The sequence below is a fragment of the Naumovozyma dairenensis genome, chromosome 4 (genome assembly GCF_000227115.2).
Source record: "Naumovozyma dairenensis CBS 421 chromosome 4, complete genome".
Classification (NCBI taxonomy): domain Eukaryota; kingdom Fungi; phylum Ascomycota; class Saccharomycetes; order Saccharomycetales; family Saccharomycetaceae; genus Naumovozyma; species Naumovozyma dairenensis.
The window spans coordinates 1,131,401-1,155,895 of NC_016482.1; the positions used below are offsets into that span (position 1 = coordinate 1,131,401).

The 24,495-nt window shown below is 33.3% G+C and overlaps 6 protein-coding genes and 2 non-coding genes across 8 annotated transcripts; 2 read left to right on the plus strand and 6 right to left on the minus strand.

The window, feature by feature from the left end:
• Positions 1-696: 696 nt before the first annotated feature.
• Positions 697-789, plus strand: NDAI0Dtrna4F. Its single transcript is given in 2 exon segments — positions 697-734; positions 753-789. It is a non-coding gene; the product is annotated as a tRNA-Phe (tRNA).
• Positions 790-3,608: 2,819 nt separating this feature from the next.
• On the plus strand, positions 3,609-3,680 carry NDAI0Dtrna2H. Its single transcript has one exon. It is a non-coding gene; the product is annotated as a tRNA-His (tRNA).
• A 911-nt stretch (positions 3,681-4,591) lies between these two features.
• Positions 4,592-6,472, minus strand: RIM4 (Rim4p; the record flags this gene model as incomplete). The annotated part of the gene is made up of 1 exon (XM_003669989.1): positions 4,592-6,472. The coding sequence occupies one exon, from the start codon at positions 6,470-6,472 to the stop codon at positions 4,592-4,594; it is 1,881 nt and encodes a 626-aa protein (XP_003670037.1).
• A 1,509-nt stretch (positions 6,473-7,981) lies between these two features.
• On the minus strand, positions 7,982-10,702 carry HSP104 (chaperone ATPase HSP104; the record flags this gene model as incomplete). The annotated part of the gene is made up of 1 exon (XM_003669990.1): positions 7,982-10,702. The coding sequence occupies one exon, from the start codon at positions 10,700-10,702 to the stop codon at positions 7,982-7,984; it is 2,721 nt and encodes a 906-aa protein (XP_003670038.1).
• A 977-nt stretch (positions 10,703-11,679) lies between these two features.
• ISA1 (Fe-binding Fe/S cluster assembly protein ISA1) lies at positions 11,680-12,603 on the minus strand (the record flags this gene model as incomplete). Its single annotated transcript, XM_003669991.1, has 1 exon — positions 11,680-12,603. One exon carries the CDS (start codon positions 12,601-12,603, stop codon positions 11,680-11,682), a length of 924 nt encoding a protein of 307 aa, XP_003670039.1.
• A 1,037-nt stretch (positions 12,604-13,640) lies between these two features.
• Positions 13,641-15,560, minus strand: TPO1 (polyamine transporter TPO1; the record flags this gene model as incomplete). The annotated part of the gene is made up of 1 exon (XM_003669992.1): positions 13,641-15,560. The coding sequence occupies one exon, from the start codon at positions 15,558-15,560 to the stop codon at positions 13,641-13,643; it is 1,920 nt and encodes a 639-aa protein (XP_003670040.1).
• Positions 15,561-16,562: 1,002 nt separating this feature from the next.
• TAF2 (transcription initiation factor TFIID subunit TAF2) lies at positions 16,563-21,197 on the minus strand (the record flags this gene model as incomplete). Its single annotated transcript, XM_003669993.1, has 1 exon — positions 16,563-21,197. One exon carries the CDS (start codon positions 21,195-21,197, stop codon positions 16,563-16,565), a length of 4,635 nt encoding a protein of 1,544 aa, XP_003670041.1.
• A 640-nt stretch (positions 21,198-21,837) lies between these two features.
• On the minus strand, positions 21,838-24,132 carry NDAI0D04860 (aminopeptidase family protein P; the record flags this gene model as incomplete). Its single annotated transcript, XM_003669994.1, has 1 exon — positions 21,838-24,132. One exon carries the CDS (start codon positions 24,130-24,132, stop codon positions 21,838-21,840), a length of 2,295 nt encoding a protein of 764 aa, XP_003670042.1.
• Positions 24,133-24,495: the final 363 nt, after the last annotated feature.

Below are 24,495 nucleotides of genomic sequence, written 5' to 3' on the forward strand. Positions count from 1 at the left end.
ATGATTACGAATTTTGTTTTATGCATGCATGACTTCAACGAGACATTATATGAACTTCTAGAATTTATTTGACTTACCAAGTTATTACTTTATCATCATTATCATAAGCCGTAATTATGTGGAGAAACTAATTAGGAGCTAATGTAAGTAAGATACTACTAACTTTACTTTATCTCCTGTATTTCTATCCTATCCCTATTCACATTCTATTACCATTCTATTATTGTCCTATCCAATCTTTATCCTACTCCTATTCTAGTAACACAGTGCATTACAATGAAACAGAATAACATAAGGAGTAACACAAGATTAAGGAGTACGTCTATGATACAATATGATCCCCAAATTATCAAATGTTCCAGAACGAAATATGATTAAATAAGCTCGTTGATTATCTAAGCTAACTATGACGGGCAAGCGATTAGATAAAATAATTTTGAAAGATATAAAAGGACTAAGGGTCGAGCTGGAATTAGAAACGTTTCAGTCGTTACTTTATATCTTTTATTAGTTATCATTTTATACTATATAAGAAGAGGGCAACAAAAATCATACATTTCATAAGAATCTTATAGTCTTCTCGTCAGAAAATCAAGATTCAAAACTATATCCAAATCATATTTTACAGTTCGTGGATGCTAGATTATTCATTGAGTTCCTTGTACCTATTTCCTGTATTACAAGATGTAAAATAAGGCGGATTTAGCTCAGTTGGGAGAGCGCCAGACTGAAGATAAACTTCAGTCACTAGAAATCTGGAGGTCGTGTGTTCGATCCACACAATTCGCATATTTTTTTTTTATTTTTTTAATGTAATATAATAGGAATTATACCGTGACACAAAGTGTTCTAAATTGATAGTATATTTATTACTTGATTATTTTTTTATTTAAACATATTTAAAAGAAGACGGACTTTTAGATATATCCTCTAAAAGTTCCTCTTATTATATATCCATGAGTTATTCAATTCCGTTGCTCTCGACCGGCTCTGCTGCCACGTCTCGTACACTAATAACCCGTACGAAAACTTTTCATCTCTTTTCTTTTCTTCTCGTTCTTCTAATGTTTCTCTAAGTATAATATTCTATTCTGTCTCTCATGCTTTATCCACTTGTGTATTGCAACGCCTCTGTCGTCTATTCAGCCCACAATCCAAGCATCTTCTCTTATGTGTCGTTTTTTATTATCGGTCATAAAAATATATCACAAATATTACATCTCCAGACTCTAGAACCAAGCAGAAGGGGCAAATGAGATACCTTTTGCTCAAATAATATTATAAGATAGATAATTGTAATATTAGACGATAAGAGTGTAGGTGTCAAGTCTGGTACAACGTCTTCTATCACAGACACGAACTAATTACTAAATATGGAAGGAACGCGAGTGAGTGAGTACCGGCACTACGCTACGCGATTGAGGAATGTAAATTGATCAATCAGTTTCATTTGCCACGATATAATCATGATATAGTCTTACCTATTCTACCTTCGATACGAATATAAATAGTCCATAACTCGAATTATCGATTCGTAGTTCTCCTGTTTTTATTTTTATATTTTGTTTACTTCCAAAAGACCGAACCCTTTTTCATATATTAGAACGAGAATATTAAACTACTTTTATTACATTTCATAATTAATACAAGCTTCATCTAGAATGGAACCTAATACATAAACTAATACAGGATTGATGGGAACTGCTGCTTCTTGGCCCTAAGATATTGTGTACCATTCTTCTTCACTTTAATATTGAATGGAGTTGCCGAGAAGAGATCTGTTCTTTTCCTTTCACTTGCAGTAAAGAGGGGCTTATGGCTGTTTAACAGCAGCGTACATATTATCACATTACCTAGTAAAGAGTATATAATAAGAGTATTCAAAGATGAGGTTCTTCGAAGTAAATATTTATTGGAAAGCAATATCTTTGGGAGGTAGATAGATTAATGCCTTTCATAGTGACAATAAGTAACTTTATCTTTTTCAGAGATCTTAACTTTAATCTATTGAGTGGTAAAAGGGTTTGCAACTTCCAATTACCGTTTCTGTTATCATTATTACACTATGTCATATGCTAACGTATATAAGCAACCATGTTGGGACGTCTTTGACTACTGGACCCTTTGGGTATCTATTATACTGTTAATCTGTTATATTAATTATACTATATATTACTTACGTAATGAATCAAGAATACTTTGAAGTGGGGAATTACTCTTAACAAATTCATATTTTAGAGTGTTGGGCTCTTATCAGGAAAGAAGCTTTCTACTCTTTTAAGTGATGATATGCTTCTAAATGCTTTATGTTTCTAAATTTGTTTATTTTACATTTGGACAATAGTTAGAATTCTTAACTTTTGAAATTCCTTTAGGAAATATTTACTCTGTCGGAAATGTAAATAAATTCTGACAACTTATTCGAATGTTTCATTTCTCGTTTCAGTAGAAAAGAATTATGAAATAAAAGGGTAAAGTTGATTAACAATAACCTTATAATGAGAAAAAACTCCTCAAGATGTTCAAGGTGTGTAAGGAACAATATGTAGTCAGGATCAACCCAATGAACTGCAGTGTGAACTATACATATGGACATATACGTACTAAATTAGAAGATTAGAAAGGATACCACTCAATATTTAAGTACATAACGACACATACACATAGTGGACCAACATATCCACTAATAAGTAACCGCTAAATAATTAACAACAGAATGACATGAACAAAAAACACTGACACTGTAGATCACTCATGACTACTCAAAGTAATTCAAGATCAAATTAATAATTCTCAGGTAAACGAGCAGAGAGACCCGCTTGCTCTGGAGCTACCGCAGGGCTTGGAAACACGTTTCCCAGTTAATCCTGTTATATTATAGTTGTAAGGTTCCATTTAGGATTAGGGTTAGCGCTAAATATGAAGTATAATAAGAGTAATTCAATATCCTCGTTTTAATTTATGTAAAAGAGTTCGGTTTATTAAAATTAAATAGTAAATAAAATAATACTATAAAAATAATAACAGGAGAAATACGAATCGATACTTCGAGTTATGGACTATTTATATTCTTGTCGATGGGGGAATAGATAGTACGAGATCATAAATTTATCGTTGGCAAATGTATTAATTGTATAATTTGGTATTAATCAATCGCGTTCCTTCCATATTTGGTAATCAGTTCGTGTTCTGTTATAGACGACGTTGTACCAAACTGGATGTCTAGACCTTTACCTGTCGGAATTATAATGTATCTGGCACATAGTGTACAGACACGTGGTTTCGTACAACACGATATATGTTTTCTATATAAGAAAATTTTTATTCCATATGTAAAGTGTATAATATATATTACTCTCCTGTCCTAGGACGGGGAGGAGCAATTCTGCAACGAATCTACCTATAAGGTCAGGTCCTGCAGTCTAATCTGCATCCAATATATGGTTTAATATGTTATATTCCCTAAAAAGCAATATGCTTCGAATATTACCATAGAATATTAATAGTACCTTTACCTTGAATATTGTTCGAGCACTAAACTCTTTAGTGTCAAGCCTTTTGTTCATAAATAAAAGGAACAGTAAAATTTCAAAACTCGGAAAAAATTTGCCATCTTAGTATAGTGGTTAGTACACATCGTTGTGGCCGATGAAACCCTGGTTCGATTCTAGGAGATGGCAATTATTCTCTTTTTTTTCTCGAACTACTTCTCTTTATAGTAATAAAAATTAGACTACAAAGGCTATTATCGGCAGACGTAATATTTGTGATATATTTTTATGACCGATAATAAAAAACGACACATAAGAGAAGCTGCTTGGATTGTGGGCTGAATAGACGACAGAGGCGTCGCATTACACAAGTGGATAAAGCATGAGAAACAGAATAGAATATTATACATAGACAAACATTAGAAGAACGAGAAGAAAAGAAAAGAGATGGAGAGTTTTCGTACGGGTTATTAGTGTACGAGACGTGGCGGCAGAGCCGGTCGAGAGCAACGGAAATGAATAATTCATGGATATATAACAAGAGGAACTTTTAGAGGATATATTAAAAGTCCGTCTTCTTTTAAATATGTTTAAATAAGAAAATATTCAAGTAATAAATATACTATCGAATTAGAACACTTTGTATCGCGGTATAGTTCCTATTATATTACAATATTCAATCGTAATTCCACATGTCTGTTTGAAATAATGAATATTGTTTGTTTTTACCTTATATCATATAAACTGAATAGTTATAATAGTTGTAATATATATCCTTCAGAATTATCTTTAATTTAAATAATTTTTAGAATATAAATGCAGATTATACTTACAAAAAAAAAATTAAAATTTATCGACAGTATCACAATATAGACTTTAATATATATATATATATATTTTTTTTCCTTTCTATATTTGCAGGAATGCTATGATTTCAGCAAGAGAACATGAGGTAAAATGGATAGCAAAGTATATTATTAAAAATTAGTATCATCGGAATATTATTTTTCTTTCTAGAAGGGAATGCGGTATCTTTTTAATGCTTTTGTGTTGGATAAGACTGACCACGAATATATATATATACTTACAGTTTATCACCACTAGTAATTTAAACATTCCGGTCCTTTCTTTTTAGGTAATCTATCAATTTGGTTTTCATACATTTCAGATGGTTGAAAATCTGGCATAACTCTTGGTTTAGTACGTACATTTGCTGGAAAAATATGTGTCTTATCGCTGGTAGGAGGTATAGTAGCACCACGTATATTTGGTGGAGGTATAGGTGGCATTGAATATAACATCATATAAGGCATAGTTCCCGCAGAGTTTTGAGGTGTATGTCCTGGAGCCATAGGATACGGCATTGGATGGTGATAATAGTATGGTTGGTAATAATAAGGTTTGACAGGCTCACCAAAGTTTTGATTTCCTCTCCTAGGATATTTCTTTGACATAGTGTTCGTTGTATAGTTATTATTACTAGTATTAATAGTGGTACTCCTGTCGCCATTCTCGTTTATATTTAAACTTGCTTCAGCTGAATTGTCATATGTAGTTGTTGAACCGATAGCATTTGTAGTAACGGCGTCCGATACATCAGATTTATCATCAATTGTTGCATCGTTTGTAATTGTTGAGTTAACATCTGTGGATTCATCCATTTTATTTGATCTCCAAGAAGGTAATGATTTTCTTCTTGCAGTTGGGATGGTGTTCATACCATAAGGGATATAACTATTCATTTCAAATTCTGCCAATGGTGGTGGAGGTGGCATATAAGACATAGATAGTGGTGGTACATCGATTGAATTTCTTCTGTACATACTGATTGGAGGAGGAGCCAAATTTAGTTGAGGTCCGGAGAATGTATTTGGTTTATAACCGAAAAAGCTATTTTTTTTCAAATGTTTTTTATTATGAATCCCACCGATTTCTTTGTATTGTACATGAATTGTTTTCGAAATAAAAATTGAATGATTTTCAGTTTCTAAAGCAGCAGCAGCGGATTTTTCACTTTCGTATTGAATGAAAGCGAAAACATTGGTTGGTTTATGAATTAAATTTAAATCGAGGATTTTACCATGTTTCCAAAAGTGAGTTTCCAAATCTTCCTTAGTTGTTTCTTGAGGTAATTGACCGACAAATATTGATTTTTTGTCGATTGTGATCATTTCTTCCTCTCCCTGTGATAAGTTACTATTGTTTTTATAGTCATTTTGAGTATCAACAATGGTTGAACTAATAGATGGGCTAGCATTTGAATTAGAGTCTTGTCCTTCATTGTTTTTAGATAATAGATTAAAGAAATGTGGTACTCTAATATTTTGAGCCCATTGAACGTTCCATGCGGAGTCACTTTTCAAATTAGCAAAGGCTCTAATAGCATCATCTCTGAATGTAAATTGAGCAAACCATGAACAAGCATCCGAGACAGGATATGAGAATCTTCTTGTAAACTGAGTATCATCTCTTTTTGGTACCAATTGATCTAATTCACCGAATTTATTACAAATGGATTCAATTTCCATTTTTGAGATTGGAGAATCATGAGTGATGAATAAAGTACGATTAACTCTTGCAGGTTCACAACGTAGTCTTCTACCATTTAATAAAGAACCATGAGCAGTCTTCAAAGCGTTATTTGCGTCTTTATCGTTAGTGTATTGAACGAAAGCGTACGGTCTATTTGCTTGATCGCGCAAAACTTTCACTCTAACAATTTCACCAAATTTCTTAAAATAATCTGTAACGGAAACACATAATTCATCGTCGGTCAAGGTAGACGTTAGACTTGCCACAAAGACACAAGAAGATGGTCTTCCCCTGAATGGTTTAGTATTCATTGCAGGGGGAATTTTCTTTCTCTTTCTCGTTCTCTTTCTCATTCTCTTCTCCCTCCTCTTCAATGCTATCATTGTTTTCTTGACTATCATTGTTTTCTTGACTATCATTGTCTTCTTCGCTTTCATTGTCATCTTCATCAGCTTCTAAATTAGAGTATTCCTCTGTGTCATTTTCAGATTCATTTCCAGATGTTTCATCATCGGTAGAAATGTCTACTGAGTTACCATCAGATAAACTATCATTTAAATCATGATCATGGATCTTCAATTGACTCATCAAACTTTCAGTGATTGGTTCCGAACCGTGTTTCGTATATCTAGTAACCATCCTTATTTTGCCTTATTTATTATGACTGAAAATGGAATGGTATGTATAAAATAGTTTGTAAAAGTGTTGAACTCTTTGGTAGAACCCTTTTAGTGTAGTATCTATGAGCTGAATGTACTATGATGCAACTAGAAAAAGAGAAAATCTAAATTTTTTTCCTTCTTGATCAAAAATTTCCTGGAAGATAGTCAATTGAGAGTTGAACTTGCCGTATAGTAATTGTATTCGTCTGTTATTAACAAAGCTATCGATAGGTAGACAGAAAAAATAGTTAGGCGGTTAAGTAGTTGGTTTGACTTGTCGGTGTAAAATAAGTCGAACTAGGTTTCTAGGATATAGAGAGAGTAAAAAGTAGGAAATATATATGACCACTGATCGTTACTGTTTTTTAGACACAAAAGTACAAGGAAACAAGATCAAGATCAAGAAGAAGGAGAAGAGTTATCATCTATCGTGCAGATCTGGAGATCTTTTGTGCTTTTATAGTTCGTTATAGTACGGAGAGGCTAGTTCTCGGTGGCAAATATTGGGGAATCTACCATTGTGTGTACACAGTCTGTGTACGTACCCCTTCATAGGATACCACCACATAGAATAGTATAGCATATCTCATAGTACCGTAAAACAACACACACACACACACACACACAAGTGCTCTATATCCAATGACTGGTGGGAATGTGTGTCTGTGTGTGTGACAAGACTCGATAAATGGATGCACCCTTCTGGTTTCCCTCCCCTAGTGGGTTCCGGCACTATTGACAACGTACAACGTACTCCGGCTGCTGGGGATCCCATGCCACAGATTCCCAACTCTCCAGGGACTCTGGTCGAATGGAAAGAAACAAAGGGAATGTTACAGAGGTGGGGCCAGAAACAGGCGGAAAGATTCCTCTTACTGCCCCAAGATGACGGTAACCTACTGTCTGCATGCAGTCGTTGGCGCCTATAACTCTGTTTCTAATTATGTTTGATCTCCGGTTCTTTTTGCATACCCGCAGTCCCTGAACACCATATGTCTTGTGGGGAGCACTCCAGAAACTCAGACGCACCGCGACAAATCATAAATGCCATGATTCGGACTTGCAGATTGAGATTTCCCGAATAGGCTCGATTCGAGTCGGATAGGAGAGGGGCGCGTCTGTGACGTCGCTCAACTGACATACCCCCCGGTCAGTAATTCCTAAATATTCCATCTCCGCTATTTAATGAAAAAAGTAAACTGTATCTTATATTAAAAACAAATAATTATGTACATGTATATATGCTTATTTAATTTTAGGTAGTGCCTGGTACGTACAATCTTTGATCGGATCTAGTTAATCCAATTCAAGATCATCGTCGTCTTCATCAACATCCATATCATCATATGAATTGACAACACCTGTACCTTCATGATTTGGTAACACATCTAATGATTCACCTTCACCAGTACTGTCATCAGCACCGGATTTACCAACTCTCAATACAATATTGACGGCCTCTTTATCAAGGACCTCCTTTCTAAGAATTCTAACTGCTAGTTTATTTAAAATTTCATTTTGAATCAATCTGTTCAATGGACGAGCACCCATATCATCTGAATAACCAAATTTAGCTAAGAAATCTTTGGCCTCTGGGGAAACATTCAATTTATAATGTCTATCATTAGCTTCAAACCTTGCCTCTAATTCTTTAATTCTAATATCAACAATCTTATGAATTGCCTTTCTAGATAATTTATTGAAAACAACAATACTGGAAATTCTATTCAAAAATTCAGGTCTGAAATGATTCTTAACAGCTCCCATAACTAGCTCCTTTGTAGCATCTTGAATCTTAGATCCCTTTTGATTATTAATATATTGTGCACCTAAATTAGAAGTCATAATAATAATACAATTGGAACAATCAATAGTTTTACCTTGACCAGATGTAATTCTACCATCATCTAACATTTGTAACATAACTGTCAAGACATCAGGATGAGCCTTTTCCACTTCATCAAATAATAATACCGAATAAGGTTTATACTGTAATTGATTTGTTAAAAACCCACCTTCATCATACCCAACATAACCTGCTGATGTACCTAACAATTTAGAGACTGAGTATTTCTCACCCAATTCTGAACAATCGACTCTAATCATCATATCTTCATCATTAAACAAAAATCCAGCAATCTTTTTAGCTAATTCAGTTTTACCTGAACCTGAAAGACCTAAGAATAAGAATGATGCAGGTTGTCTTGGATTAGATAACCCTGATCTTGATAATCTAACAGCATTGGAAACAGCTTTAATAGCTTCCATTTGACCAACAACTTGTGATGAAAGATCATTTTCCATATGAATCAATTTTTCATTTTCAGATTCAGTTAATTTCTTCACTGGGATACCAGTTAATCTTGCTGCGGTTTCAGAAATGGTATCAGAATCAACAACATTTTGAATCATAGAATTAGCACCAGCACGTTTCTCTTCTTCAGCGACTTGATTTTCAAACTTGGCAATTTGCTCTTTAACACCAGGAATTGCAAAATATCTCAAATCTGCAGCAGTAGCAGTATCTTGTCTACGTTCAGCTTCTAATGCTTTGTTTTCCAATTCATCTAATTTCTTCTTAGCTTTAGTCAATTCTTCATGACCATGTCTTTCCTCGTTGTAACGTTGTCTTAAAGGTTCCAATTCTTCTCTTATAGAAGCTTCCTTTTGTCTAGCTTGCTTTAATCTGTCCTTGGTAGTGGAATCTGCATCTTCATCTCTTTCCAAAGCTTTAATTTCCACTTCAATTAATTGTAATTGTCGCTCTTTTGAATCTAATTCTTCTGGTTTAGAATCTCTAGCCACAGCAACACCTGCACAAGAAATATCAACTAAATCTAATGCAGAATCTGGTAATCTTCTATAAGGTAAATAACGTTTAGCCAATTGAGCAGCCGTAACCAATGCACTATCCAAAATCCTAACACCATGATGGATTTCATATTTAGGTTGTAAACCTCTTAAGATAGCCACTGTTTCTCTTAAAGTTGGTTCAGAAACTTCAATCTTTTGGAATCTTCTTTCAAATGCACCATCTTTTTCAACAATAGATCTATATTCATTATTTGTAGTAGCACCAATAACTTTTAATTGACCCCTTGATAAAGCAGGTTTCAAAATGTTAGCAGCATCATCTTTACCATTACCCATCAACATATGAATTTCATCAATGAATAAAATGATCAACACTTTAGATTCTTCTACTTCCTTTAAGACACCTTTAAACCTTTCTTCAAAATCACCTTTATATTTAGCACCAGCTGTCAAAGCTGCTAAATCCAAACTGAACAGTTTTGCATTTTGTAATAAAGTGGGGACATCATCATCTATAATTCTTTGGGCGACACCTTCAATGATAGCACTCTTACCGACACCAGGTTCACCAATCAAACAAGGATTTGATTTAATTCTTCTTGCTAGAACTCTAATAGTGTTTCTAATTTCTTCTTCTCTACCAATGACAGGATCTAATTTCCCCTCTCTAGCTTGTTCAGTCATATCAATGGCATATTTATTCAAATATTCCAATGGTGTATTAGTATCAGCACCACGAGAATCAATCTTTTGATTACCTCTTAACACCAAAGCTTGTTGTTTAATAGCTTCCACATCAATTTGAGATTCTTTGAACACAGTTTGTATAGATGAATCATTAAACAAAGCGAATAATAAATGATCCTGTGCTATGAATGAATCCTTTTGTTGTTTTTGAATCTTAGCCGCATCTTGTAATACTTTACCTAATGCATAACTTGGAGTAATTTGTTGTGGTGCTGGATTTTGTTGTGGGATACGTACTAAAGTCCTGTTGACTACTTTTTTGAAAAGATCATAATCGTATCTTGCCTTTTCCACTAAGTTTTGTAAGTATGGAATCGTACCATCTTCTGGAGTTTCAATGAATGCAGCTAAGAGATGGATTGGTTGTAATTGTGGATGTTGATGATCTTCAGCTAATTTTTGAGCTAATGTGACAATAGTCAATGCTCTTTCTGTGAATTGTGTTTCGTCGTTCATAATAATACTACTTTTTGCTTTGGTATAATGTGTCTATGAATATGGCTATGTAACTTTTGTTTTTTGACGTATTCTTATCTAATTCAGAAAATGATTGTAATAGAAACAAGCTTATGAAATCTCAAATACGAGAATGTTCAAGTACATATATATATGTGTTATATATAACTCCCTAAAAAATTGCGTTATTAAGATATCCAACAGTAATTAATATTCTATCCCAAAATCCTGATTACCTGACATATTTCTAAAAGAGAATTACGAGAAGAATCTGGGGCCCCCTACAATCGCCATACTGCGACCTTTGTAGTAGACGTTTCGGGGTCCTTCTAGAAAATTCCCGCCCCAAGAAAATAAGGGCAATCATAATAATAAAAACAAGGACAATGAGGAAGGATCCAAGGAGAAGATAAAGATCTTCCGGATAGTGATGAATGGTCTACACGTAGTGGTAGCCCATTTGGAGTTTATTCAGTCTATGCATAGATGTATGTGTATATGTAAGTATGTAAGTATGTAAGTATGTATGTATGTATGTATGTATGTATGTATGTATGTATATCTGTGCCGTCCTGAGGTTATGGGACTTTCAGGGAGGAACGTTCTCCGTATTCTAACTATCTTCTCCATTCAAGAGCCGATTTTAAAGTAGCAATAGCAATTTAGTCTAGACGTTTAATCAGGAGATAGGCATGTATGTAGGTATGTATTTAGTATTTGTTCTTTTTTCAATTACAGCTAAACAGTGAAAATATCTTGAGAGATTCTTGCCATTCAAATGAGCCAGCTCTTTTACTCTAAGGTGTACGAACAGACGTTCAATGAATGAATCATGATTTGATAAAAAGGTTTGGTAGTTGAAATAAAATATCTTTTGAATTATAATTAAATATGGAGTAAAGATAGGAATAAATAAATAAATAAATAAATAAATAAGTAATGCTAATAAAATAATACTGACGTTATGGCTCGGTTATTTAAACCATGAAACTTTCGCCACAACCACAAGTTCCCTTTGAATTTGGATTTTTGAAAACGAATTTAGCTGCCAATTTATCATCAATCCAATCCATTTCACTTCCAACAACACTGAAAAGGGCCTTTGAATCAATAACAATTTTAATACCATCTTGTTCTACAATTTCATCGAATTTCCCAGGTTCAGTAATATATTGTAAGTCATAGGTTGTTCCAGAACAACCACGATTTCTTGTACCGACTCTAATCATCTTAGGTTCAGGTTGATCCATCAATGCCTTTAAATGGACAATGGCCTTTGGACTTAATGTAATGAATGCCTTACGAGGTCTTAATATTCTTCTCTTTCTCTTCTTCTTAACAGTTCCATTTTCGTTTGTTGTTGTAGTTACAGACGCAGATACGGTGGTTTTATTGGTAGATGCACTCTTGTTATTTTCTAATTCAACTGTATCCTTCATTGCCGTTTTGACTATCTTTTCAGCTTCTTTTAATCTTTGCTGTTCCTTTGCCTCCTTTTCATCTATTAGTTTTTTTTGTTCTGCTAATACTTCCTTAGATGGCATAGAATAACTTGACCATTTTGATAGAGGTGAAGTCGTCGCACTTGAACTTGAGCTTGAACTTGATGCTGATGGGTCCTTTGCCTTCTTTTGAGGTATTATGAATTTGAATTTGAATTGTGAATTTGTGCCGGTGCCTGTGTTGGTAGGCGATGTTGAAGATGAAGGAGATGATGCCCTATTAGTATTTGGTATGAACTTCATCTTGAAAGCAGAGCTATTGGAACTGGTTACATCGGTCATAATTGTTCTATTACTTCGAAGTTTTATGGAGTGACAGAATAACCTATTTTGGCTTCTTAAAAGAAGTTGGATTCTTGTTGGATAAGGACGAATGTTTATGGATACTCTGTTTATCATAATTTGTGTTTTCCTTTTATACAGCTATTTGTTAGAATGTATGCTTCTTGTTATTATTATGTTTTTGTATATCTTTTTTATTTCTTTATTATACGATGAAGATATGTGATCTGTGGATGATTCTATTGGTAAAGACACGATCGGAGAAATATGATTAGTTTTTAATTCAACGTTATTCAGAATGTAAAATTAGGATCTCTTGCTTATTGTTTTTTATTGTTGGTACGAGCGGAGTGTAAAACTAAAAAAGCGAAGAGCCAATAGATGAGTACGAGATTCAAAGGTATAATAATGATACTTAAGTACCTTTCTTAATCTATTTCATCTAATAGAGAAAAGTTGATATATAAAATAAGTGTCTTTGTAATCAAGAAAATAACTGCGTTTACTTCTAAACCAGAATATGACTATTATTATTATTAATCCTCACCAACTTTGAATATACGTAGTAGCACAGTATTAATAGATATTTCGCCGTATTCTCTCTCTCATTATCATTAGCACTAATAGTACTATGGCTCAAAAATTCCCCTGGTAATAATAATTACTGTTATTTTCCGGGTAACCCCTTCCATTGACCAATGGAACTTCTCCGTATTACGAAATTCTCATTTTCATTATCATTATATACAGCTTCGTTAATTTTGGTTCCCCGAGAACTCGGTTTTCCCTTCGGATAAAATGCCTAGAATGATCCGGTTCATCAAATTGTAAAATGTTACAGCAGTAGACGTTCCTATATATGCGTTTTTCTCTTATTGCCTGTACTATATTTTCTTAATTAATCAATTAATCAATGTATTTTATTAATGTTTTATTAAGGTATTTATTATTAAACGGTTTTTGGTATATTAAGTTGTAATGTAGTATTCTATATAATTAAAAGTGGAAATAAAAATAAATGTAAAGTCGTCCGAATTGTGAAACATGCTGAAAACGGAATGACATGTATTAATATTATTAGTAGCTGTAAATACACGTTGTATTTTTTTCTTTTTATTTTTTTAGTAAGTATTCTTCGGTCGTGGTTGCTTCCATTAACCGTTGTATGCAAGCTTAGATTTTCTTCTGATACCAGCACCATACTTGTATAACAATAATGGGACTGGAATCATAGCAGCGGCAAACAAACCAAGAACTAAACCAGACCAACCGATACCTAGATTATGGAACATATATCCCGCAAACAATGGGAAAACTGCACCAAATCCAGATCTTAAAAACGTGTTTGCTGCAACAGCTGATGCAGCTAATAACAAATATGATTCAATGATGTAATTTAAACATGGCAAAAATATACCAATTAACCCAAACCCAATAAACCCACCAGCAACAGTTGGAACCATGAAATGAATCTTTTCTGGATAGTTACCTGTCCAACAGAACCATAGAATACCAATGGGGAAAAATATACTAGGTAAGATCATTAACAATAATCTTGCCTCTGGAACTAACCCACCTTTCTTGGCACATCTTTTTAAATAATCAGTATCCATATACCAAATGAAAAATGAACAAACAAGCATACCAACAATTAATGCAATGTATGGTAATTCACCGTTCTCAATAAATCCATAACCTTCCACAAAGACAATTGGATAAGCTTCCAATAATAAGTATAAGATACCATAAACAAATGAATTATAAATGGTAATAATCAATAGCATTGGTTCAGTGAATAACATGAAAATTGGTCTAGTAACAGTTTTTTGAATAATATCTTTAATGGATAATTCCACATTTTCATGTGCTGCGTGAATCCCCCAGTTATTAGATTGCTTTCTCATTTGTTTAGCTTTGTTAACTAAAATACTTGGATGATGAGTTTCCTCATAAAATAACACAATTAAAACGAAAACAACACCTGCGAAAATACCAACAACATATTCTAACCATCTCCATGTAGTACGTTGGGCCATATATGAACCGAAAACAGGACTCAAGATTGGTCCGACGAAAACGAAAAGTGAGAATAAACAAATAGCTTTACCTCTTAAATTAGTATCAAACATATCAGCAAATGCAGCTGGAACAACTGCCATTGGAGCAGACCCAATAACACCACTGAAAAATCTACAAATCATAATAGTTTGAAGATTCTCTGCAGTAGCCACAGCAAATTGGAATATACAGAATGCAAATGCAGATATGACCAAGACACCTCTTCTACCATAAATTTCAGATAATGGAGCATAAATAACTGGTGAAACGGCAAAACCTAAGACATAAAGTGTAATACCTAAGATGGCAACAACTTGAATAACATCATAAATTTCACAAATTTGCAAGACTGCTGAACCGAAAATTGAAGACCCCATAGAAATACCAATACAATCTAAACATAAGACAACACATAATATAACTTTCTTTTTCATAGGCCAATTGAATGGATGTAATGGATCATTAGGACCATCAAATGTGACTTCAAATTGATCTCTATCTGGTAATTCTGGAGGATAATCTCTATTACCACCCATAGGTAAACAACCGGAGTAATCTACACCAATACGTTCTTCATCATCTACGTTACCACCAGTTAAGACATGTGATAATTTTCTATTGATGGCAATTTGCGTTTCTGCAGCTGAAGTAATAGTGGCCGTTCTATGGATGGACAGTTCTTCTTCTGGATTTAAACCAGTAGAGCTGGCGGTTTCCTTTTGACTTAAACCTCCACCGTATTCTAATGGTTCATCGATGGCACTAGAAGATGTACACGAACCAGAGGATCCCAAGTGAATGTTGCCACTACTTGTTGTATCTTGGGCTCCATTATTATTATTATTTTCATTAGTTTCTCCTTGCATTTTTGGAGCAGGTTCTTCGTTTGCGTTAAATTGTAATATCTGTTCTTCTTCTTGTTCGTCTCTTGTAGTTAAAAAAGATTTAGGCTGGGCACCAATGTCTGTGGAAGATCTATTCTTATTACTATTATTAATGGCAGTGGTATCCGACATTTTTCTGAAATTGAAAAGACTTCTTTTCAAGTACAAACGTACACGTTTACAACAAATTAAAAAGGCGTCCCAAAATACTTTGGTTCTTTATATACCACCACTACTGTATTAACAATGAAAAGCCGGTAAAGTTACGTAGTACGTAATAAAAAATAGCATTTTAGATCAGAAAAATATGTCTCTAACTTTCTACATCTACGCAACGGAAAAAAAAGATTCTTCCTTCTTTCGTTTGTCAAATAAAAAATTCTAATAGTGTGGAAAGGAAGACATAAGAGAAAAAAGTGCCAATGAGGCTTTCACACTGCATGCCATGCGGAGAAGGGTGGTTGGCGTTTAGAAACAGCTGTAGTGAGTTTGTCAGAGTTTGGGTGGCTTAAAACGGCTTTGCATCCTAAAAGGGAAACTGGAAAAAAAAATCAATCTCCATTCTATCCGCGGAAAGAGAAACGTCGTTCATTATTGTCATATTAGTTCAAATTTGAAGAATGGTAATAATAATAGTAATTTATATAACATTATAAACCAGTTTGGAAAAGAAAGTTTATATACAATTTCTACATTTCTCTTGTATGCTTTATATATTATACCGGCTGTTATCTTTTGTTATTAAGTGAATCTTTAACAGGGAGATGATTTAGAAATACTGTCAGCTTTTTCTTGCTTTCTTATCGTATATTGAATATGAGATGCTGAAGTTTTCCATCCCGCGGAATGGTTTTCTGCATGGTTTTCTTCCTGTCAATCCTATCCTCTGCACATGTTTCTTAGTAAGGCTGGAATATTTTTTTCTAGAAAAAACGATTTTCAGGCCCTTTTTCCCGACCCGTCTAGGGACTGCGGATAGTTTTTAATGCACAGTCGCAACCGGTGTAATGTCACTGACGTTCCGTCTCCGATCCCCTTTGAATAAGTCGGAATATATTCGTTGTCTATAAATGTTACATACAAAGTAAAATTATATTATTTCCTATTAATAAATGCTTTAGCATCTCCTTCTCACTATACTAAACTTGAGGTCTTGTCTGTGTGTATATCGCCTTTTTTTCCCTTGGAAGGAAGCTTGATCTTAATAATGAACGCTCGACTGTTGGCTTTGGAAATTTGAACTCTATTACTAAATGGGACCGAGGATATGTCCACTTTTTTCACTGGCACGTTTTCTTTACCAACAGGTTTAGTGGATATTTTCACAAATCTAATAGGTAGAACTCCTACTCTATTAATCGTTCCTCTTGATGATCTTACTTTCTTAGGTTTCGATACTTTCCCTAACGTTAATTTAATTTTGTTACCAGAGACTTTGATCTTGGGCACTGTAGTTGACGAATCAGTAGATATAGACGTTGCAGGAGAACTGGGTATCGAGGGGGTTCCTGTCATTACTGATGTGTCCTTTATAGCTAATAAGTTACTCTTTTCGACAGTATTATTTTTTGGATTAACGAACGTAACACTTGGTTTACGACTTATAACCTTCAACTTTGGTGCCAAATGGACTTTAAGTATACCTTCACGTTTAATAACTACTTTATTATCTTCATCAATCTTTGCAACTAATTTCCTATCCCTCGGCATTGGCAATACGACTTCGAAACTATCAGTTAAAGTATATAAAACTTTGGCAACATCAAATAAACGTTTTCTTTGATACAAGCTTAAAGTTGGAACATGCAATACATCCCAAAATAGTTGTCTTAAAGGCAGATAATCCTTAAATTGTAATCTTAATAACGTAGTAAGACCAATAATGGTAGACCTCATATTACGTTCTTTACGATCTAATATTTCTTCTTCAAATCCACCCATAACTAATGATGCAATTTCATCCTCGTTACTTAAATTTAACGATTTAGGATTAATCTTTTCAGAAATATAATCCAAATCGTCATTAAAACGATCAACTAGTCTACGCTTCATAATAAAATTAAGAGCCTCGACAAATATATCAACTAACCTTTCCTTGATATATAATTCAGGTGTAAAACACAATGATTCGAAAAAATACTTTAAAACGTCTTTATTTTTCAGCCCACCTTCAATTAATAATATTTGAAATCCCAGTAATGATATATCTTGACATGCTTCCCTTATTTTGGGTATATTATCTGAGTATTTCGTGTCATTTGCATAGGCTAAAGAAAGTTGCAGAATTTCATCATTATTTTCAAAAGAATACAATCCAGCAACATGAAGCTTCAATTTTATTTCAATAATCGTATAAGTTACAATCAATTGGTAAGTGGGGAGCCATTTTTCTAAATTTTCATATCTACGAATTTGGTCTAATACTTTAGGTAAAAAAGTTTCATCTTCACGATCCGCTATAGCACAATCTACAACTGCATGTAACAATGTTGCAACATAATAACAGTCATTGTAATTGTTCTCGGAATTTTCATTGTAAGTTAACAGATCCAACAGAAATTGTTTAATAAAATGTGGCGATTCATTTCTTTCATTTCTTACCTTACTTAAGAAACTTGGTATCTCCTTTTGCAGAAAATATAATTGGAAATCTGAAAAATTATTGTTCTTAGGAATATTGGAGTTATCTAAACAAAACAGACTTTGGAACACTTTAATTAAATGCCTTGAGCCACCCATAAAATTATTTGGATCAGTTTCATTCATAGCATATTTAGAAAGGGCCCGGCATGCCTCTAATCTGATACCATAAAAATACCGCCTGTCCATTGCTGTCCTGGTTAATATTGAAGAATATATCATTGAATTTACTGGACTATCAAGAATAACAGCCTCATAGTATCGTATACTTTCTAATTGAGCTTCTACATCCCCATCTTGTTGTAACTGAGATGCAAACATATAGTCTGGTTGGTTAATATGAATTTTACAAATCCATTCAGAATCAGAATCAATTCGAAGCCATTCAAATGCTTCATTCTGGCGTTGGAATTCATTACCTTCTGTTGTCTTAGAGAAATCCGTTAAGTTCCATCGTTCACGATTTTCTCTTGTTGTTAAAACATTACCAAGTTTTTCTATTTTGGAATCTACATCTCGATTGCTCGGTATGGCATCCATTTGTTCATTTAAAAACTCTTGCGAATTTAAGTTCGTCCTACTGGCTGCACTACTTAAAGCACCAGACCCCGATGGAGTATTTGTTCCACCAACGTTTAATCTTTTATTTCTTATCCTTCTATATTTTGTATTATATTGAATTTCAATCTTGGTAAATATATCCTTCAATTCCACTATATGCTCGTATGGTGTCCCATCAGCTTCATGAATTCTAATAGTCATTGACCCAGTGAAAAATGAAGTTCTATTTCTATCTGGATGATCAATGTGTTCTAATGCGCTTGCGAAAAACCCATCTTCTCCAATAACTTTCCCTTGGTCTAATTCTTTATCTTGACATTGTCTTATGCCCATTTCTACCACCATTTTTTTCTTGTTGAAACGTTGAGTGACACGTAAGATTGGGACACCAGACCCATAAACCCATTGTTGGAAAAAATATTCCAACTTATTTTTATTAACACGCTCACAAACATGTTGGAAATGTTGCGATGTTAAAGAATTATTTGATAAGGCACCAGACATTGCTTGTAGGAAAATTTTTGGTAATACACGAGACATCCCAAATGATCTTTCAGTCTTTGTCATTCTTCTATCTAAGATATAAAGAACCATTGGTGCTTTCAATTTGATAAATTCCAAATCACGAGATGTAGTAGAGATTGGTCTTGATGCATTAGTGAAAGCTGTCCCAAGTGGTGATTTCTCCCAATCTTGTTCAACGATTTGTTCATTAAATTTCGTTAATCGATATTTGAATTCATTGTTACCTAATAAAGTCTTGGAAAATTGTAATACCATATAACCTGCCATCCCTATACAACACCAAATATCATTAACTTCCATAGGTGTAATATTGACACCAGACCATTGATTTGCTATGGACCAAGCCAATTGATTTGTTGTTTCAAACATTAAATCAATAATATCTGGTCGATATAATAATCTTGTATTACAGATGGTTAAACTTGCGAAATCCATTGTCATATCTGATACAGTCGGTAGAAATACCATCGCATAGGATGTGAATGGGTAAGATCCAAATTCTTTAGAATAGAAATCTATAATTTTAGGGCATACGATAGTTGAGTTTAAAATAGTTTGTTCATCAATATCTGCCGTTGGTAATGCATATATTTGAATTGGAATAATATCAGCTGAATCCATATTGATGTCATCAATATTTTCAGTATTTTCTTGGAAATGATCATTTTGATTAGTTGCATCCAAACCATTATTTTGCATATTATAATCATCATTATATTCATCTTGTTCTTCTTCGTTAATTTCAGTGTTGTTGGTGACTATAGGTTTATCAAGTTGTGCGATAGAAGGTAAAGTATAGACATCAAATGCACCAACTGCCCAACCAATATGATGGGGTGCTACAGGGTTAAATATTTGGAAAGATAAAACTTTTTTAGATAAATCTGTTGGATGTGTAGTTTCTACCATCGTTGAGTATTCAGAACAGCACACTTTGATATCTCTATTCATTGGATTTGACAAATCATTTTCTAAACGAGATTGTTCATCCTCATCTTCATCATCGTCCTCTTCGTCATCATCATCGTCGTCGTCATCGTCATGGTCGTCATCAATATTCGATTCTTTCTTATTTTTTTCTTCCAAATCTTCATCTTTTCTTTGTTTTTCACCTTGTTCCACTTCAGTTGATGTCAATTTCAATTTAATCTTATGTTCACTTTTTGTCTTCTCGTTATTAGTATTACTACTGATCACATCATTTTGACCAATGATTTTAGTCAAACCAATATCTTTCACTTTCCTTGGTACATTAATTTCAATTTCCCACGTAGATTTTTCATCCAATGAATTAACGCATGGCATCCAATACGATGCTGTAGAACATAATTCTGCGTTTGTAGTGTATGCGTTCCAAAGGTATGGTTTATCTTGTAAGAAAGTATCGAATTTAACCCCTGTGTTGGGATTATTCACTTCATAATCTATCCTTATTGTTATTGGAGTGAAAACTGATTCTTGATTATTCATGTATGTATTATTTGATGGAGTTCCACCTTTAAAGCTTGGAGTTATTGGAGTGAAATTTGCCAAAAGGTTTGCATCTTGTAATGTAATCTTTATGGAGGATGGTACTTTAATTATTAATTGTGATTTAGTTCTATCATCAGTGGTTTCCAATATTGGAGATGGTTCGTTTAAGTCTGCGAATTTTTCTCTAAGGAAATGTGATTGTTCAATGGATGTTTTTAAATAGGATGCTTTTAAGCTGGATCCATTTGTATCTTTCATATAATTTTTTTCTAATGTAGTTAATGGATCATCATGAAAATAATTATCACATCTTCTCTTCTCAATTAAGACGTCATTAATTTTCAATTTTTTACAATCTAGTGAAATATAGTCCAAATTTTGAACCAATGGGATGATAACTATATCTGTAGACCCCTTAATGGAATGGCTAGCTAAATCTATATCCAATGATATCTTTTGGTGAGCAATTTTGAAGTTTCTGAAACCTTTCATGTTGGTTATATGATGGTCTACGGCAGAGAAAGAGGAAGCCCTGTTCGATTTAGGAGTTGCACCCTTGGAATATGACATTGTTCCTTTCTTTCTCTTTCTCTCACTTCAATAGCCGTAAAAATATGGTTCTACTCGTGATGGAAATAATATAAAACCAAATGATGGCCTCACATGTTAGTTTTTGAAATGCAAATTTTGATGTATTAGAGCAAATATAGTATTTTTTATTTACACTTTAATTCCCCAGTATAAAGTTCCATCTCAAAATGTTATTATCGTTCAATTTTTCAATTTTCGAAATCAAATGATATTTTTCAGGGTACCACCGGGTAATACATACAAGAAACTTTTATAGTGGATGGAACAATATAATATATAGTTCATTGACATGAAGAGTAGACAGATTATCATGCACGATTCATGGGATATATGCATCTATGACAGTTGCTATTGTGTATAATTTTTACATAATTGTGTTTAAATTGAGAATAAAATATTTTATACAGATTACCTGTCCTGTACCCGGCGCTCCATAATTGATAAATAACTACGATCCCTTTCTTCTAGTACGTTTGACTAAAATTGGGAAGAGTTGCAATTTTGCAATTGCAGATGGGAAATATTTTATATTTATTATTTAATTAAAAAAGTATCGTCTCGTATCGTCTCGTACCGTATAGTTTACATTTTAGATGAGTGACGTATATATATCACATATTTAAATGGTAGCAGTTTCTCTTTTCAACCATTTGAATGCAATACTTTGTGGTTGTAAGAATTGAACCAAATTATCCCATATTCTTTTATTATATGAATTTAATTGTGATTTTTCCTCTTTGGTTAATAAATTGACATCAATTAATTTCCTACAATATGGTACCAGGGTAATATTTTCAAAAGTCAAGAATTTTTGACCAAAATTCCCCACGTTTGTATTGTTATTATTATTATGTGAAAAACATGCATCTTTCACAATTAAATCATTTTCAATTCTAATACCATATTCTCCATCTTTATAAAACCCTGGTTCATTACTAATAATATTCCCCTTCATTAATGGGAAATTGATCAATGAAGGTTTAAACCCAATCCCTATTGGACCCTCATGAACATTTAAAAATGATCCAATTCCATGACCTGTCCCATGTCTATAATCTAATCCATCATTCCAAAGAAATTGTCTTGCTAGAGCGTCAATTTGATACCCTGTTATGGTACCCTCGGGGAAAGTTAATCTTTCAATGGCTAAATTACCCTTTAATACTAGTGTATAATTTTTAATTTGTTCATTTGTTGGTTCCATTAAATGTAAAGTTCTTGTAATGTCAGTGGTTCCTTCAAGGAATTGAGCTCCTGTATCACAAAGATATATTTTGGATGGATCTATTATTGATGAATTTTCCATTGATGGAGAATAATGAATAATTGCTGCGTTAGCACCTGTTGATGAGATTGTTTGGAATGAATTCCCCATGAAATGTTTTTGAGTTTTCCTTATTTCAATCAATTTTTCTGATGCTTTAAATTCATCTATTAATGATTGTTTGTTAATTAATTTATTTTCTAACCATGCAAAATATTGAATTATTGATAATGAATCTTTCACTTGTGCGTTATGTGCGTTATTTATTTCAGTCATATTTTTGATTGATTTTAAAATGTCTATTGGTGAATGAATTAATTTATAAGTCAATGAATTTTGATTTTTTTGAATTTTACGGATGATTTGCCATGATAATGTATCAGGTAAGAAAATTGTGGACGTACTGGTAGTCAAGTTTTCTAAATAGGACCAAATATCATTGTATGGTTTTATAATGATATTGTTTTCTTTGAAATATATTTCAATTTTATCATTGATTGGATTATCCATGAATAAGATTGTTTGATCATCATCATCATCATTTGATTCGTTTAAATACAGGTATGCATAAAAGACAGGGTTGTATTCTATATCTGAACCACGTAAGTTTAATAGCCAACAAATTTCATCCAATGCTACTACAAGGAATGATCTATCGAAGGAGGAAGAAGAAGAAGAAGAAGAAGAAGAAGAAGATGATGATGAAGTTGTTGAAGGTAACTTTTCAAATAATCTTTTCCTTTTAGAGTTAAAAGATTCACCATGATATTTTTCATCTAATAATAATAATTCATTTGAACGTCTCTCTGGTACGATTTCAAATTGATTCCAAATTTTATCCACCAGATTATTTTCCACTGGAACCAATTCTATTTTAATTTTCTTATCTTGATTCTTCAATGATTTGTTAATCTTGATAGTTTTAGATTGAATCAATTTATTAAATTGGATAACGTTTTCATAAGAGATTAATTTTGGATCAATTCCAATCTTAATAGAATCATTTTTTTTTTCCATTTTGTTTGAAGCCATTTCCATAGCTTCATTAATAGTCCAATTTTTCCAATCAATTGGATCTTCACCTTGTCTAATTAAATTCCAATTAAAATCCAATTCTTGAGCCGCTTGATTAAAATATCTACCATCGGTACTTAAGATTGATTTCCCCGTGGGGGCATTAAGATTAAAATTCAATAAATCTCTTGAAATGACTGCTGTACCTGCAGAACCTGAAAATCCAGATATGAATTGTCTTCTTTGATCAGATAAACCGACGTATTCAGATTGATGTTGATCTTCACTTGGTATGATATAGCATGTCAAATTACCATTTTCATGCATGGACATTTGTTTTCTTAATTCTAATAATCTGTTTGAAGTATTAATTTCTTTATTTGTAGGTTGACATAATGAATCAGAAGAATATATGGATCCATTTTCTTCTCTTATGATGTTATTAGTTGAATTTCTTCTTGAAGTGGGTCTAGAACGTGATGTGGATTCTCTTTTCGCATTACTCATTTTCCTTAAAAAGATGGTTGCTCTTCTTCCTTGTCTGGATAGTAAACCGGGGGAACATGTACAATCTATACATGGTCTATTGGCTCTTGGATTAGTGGTGGTGCTAGTGGTTGGGTTTGAAGTGATCATTGTATGGGGGGGTATAGGTTGGAAAGTGTGTATAGAAATGTTATAGGGAATAATATGTACACTATGTAGTTAGTCTTTAGTTTGCTTTTAAGTTAGTGTTAGTTCTCGATTGGGGTGGTGTATCGTATATTGTTTATAAGGGCTGCGGTGTAGAGTATATTTGCATACTTTTGCCTCACCTCTCCTCTTACGTACATTACACTAATATATCTGAGGAAGTGATTACCAATCTATTAATTAATACATTGTTATTAATATTTGGAAACTGATAGACTAGCGGGATACGTCCCCGAGTCGGATTATGTACATACAGTGTGGTTTCAGAAAATTATATGAATTTACCTGGGGATTACCCGGGAAATC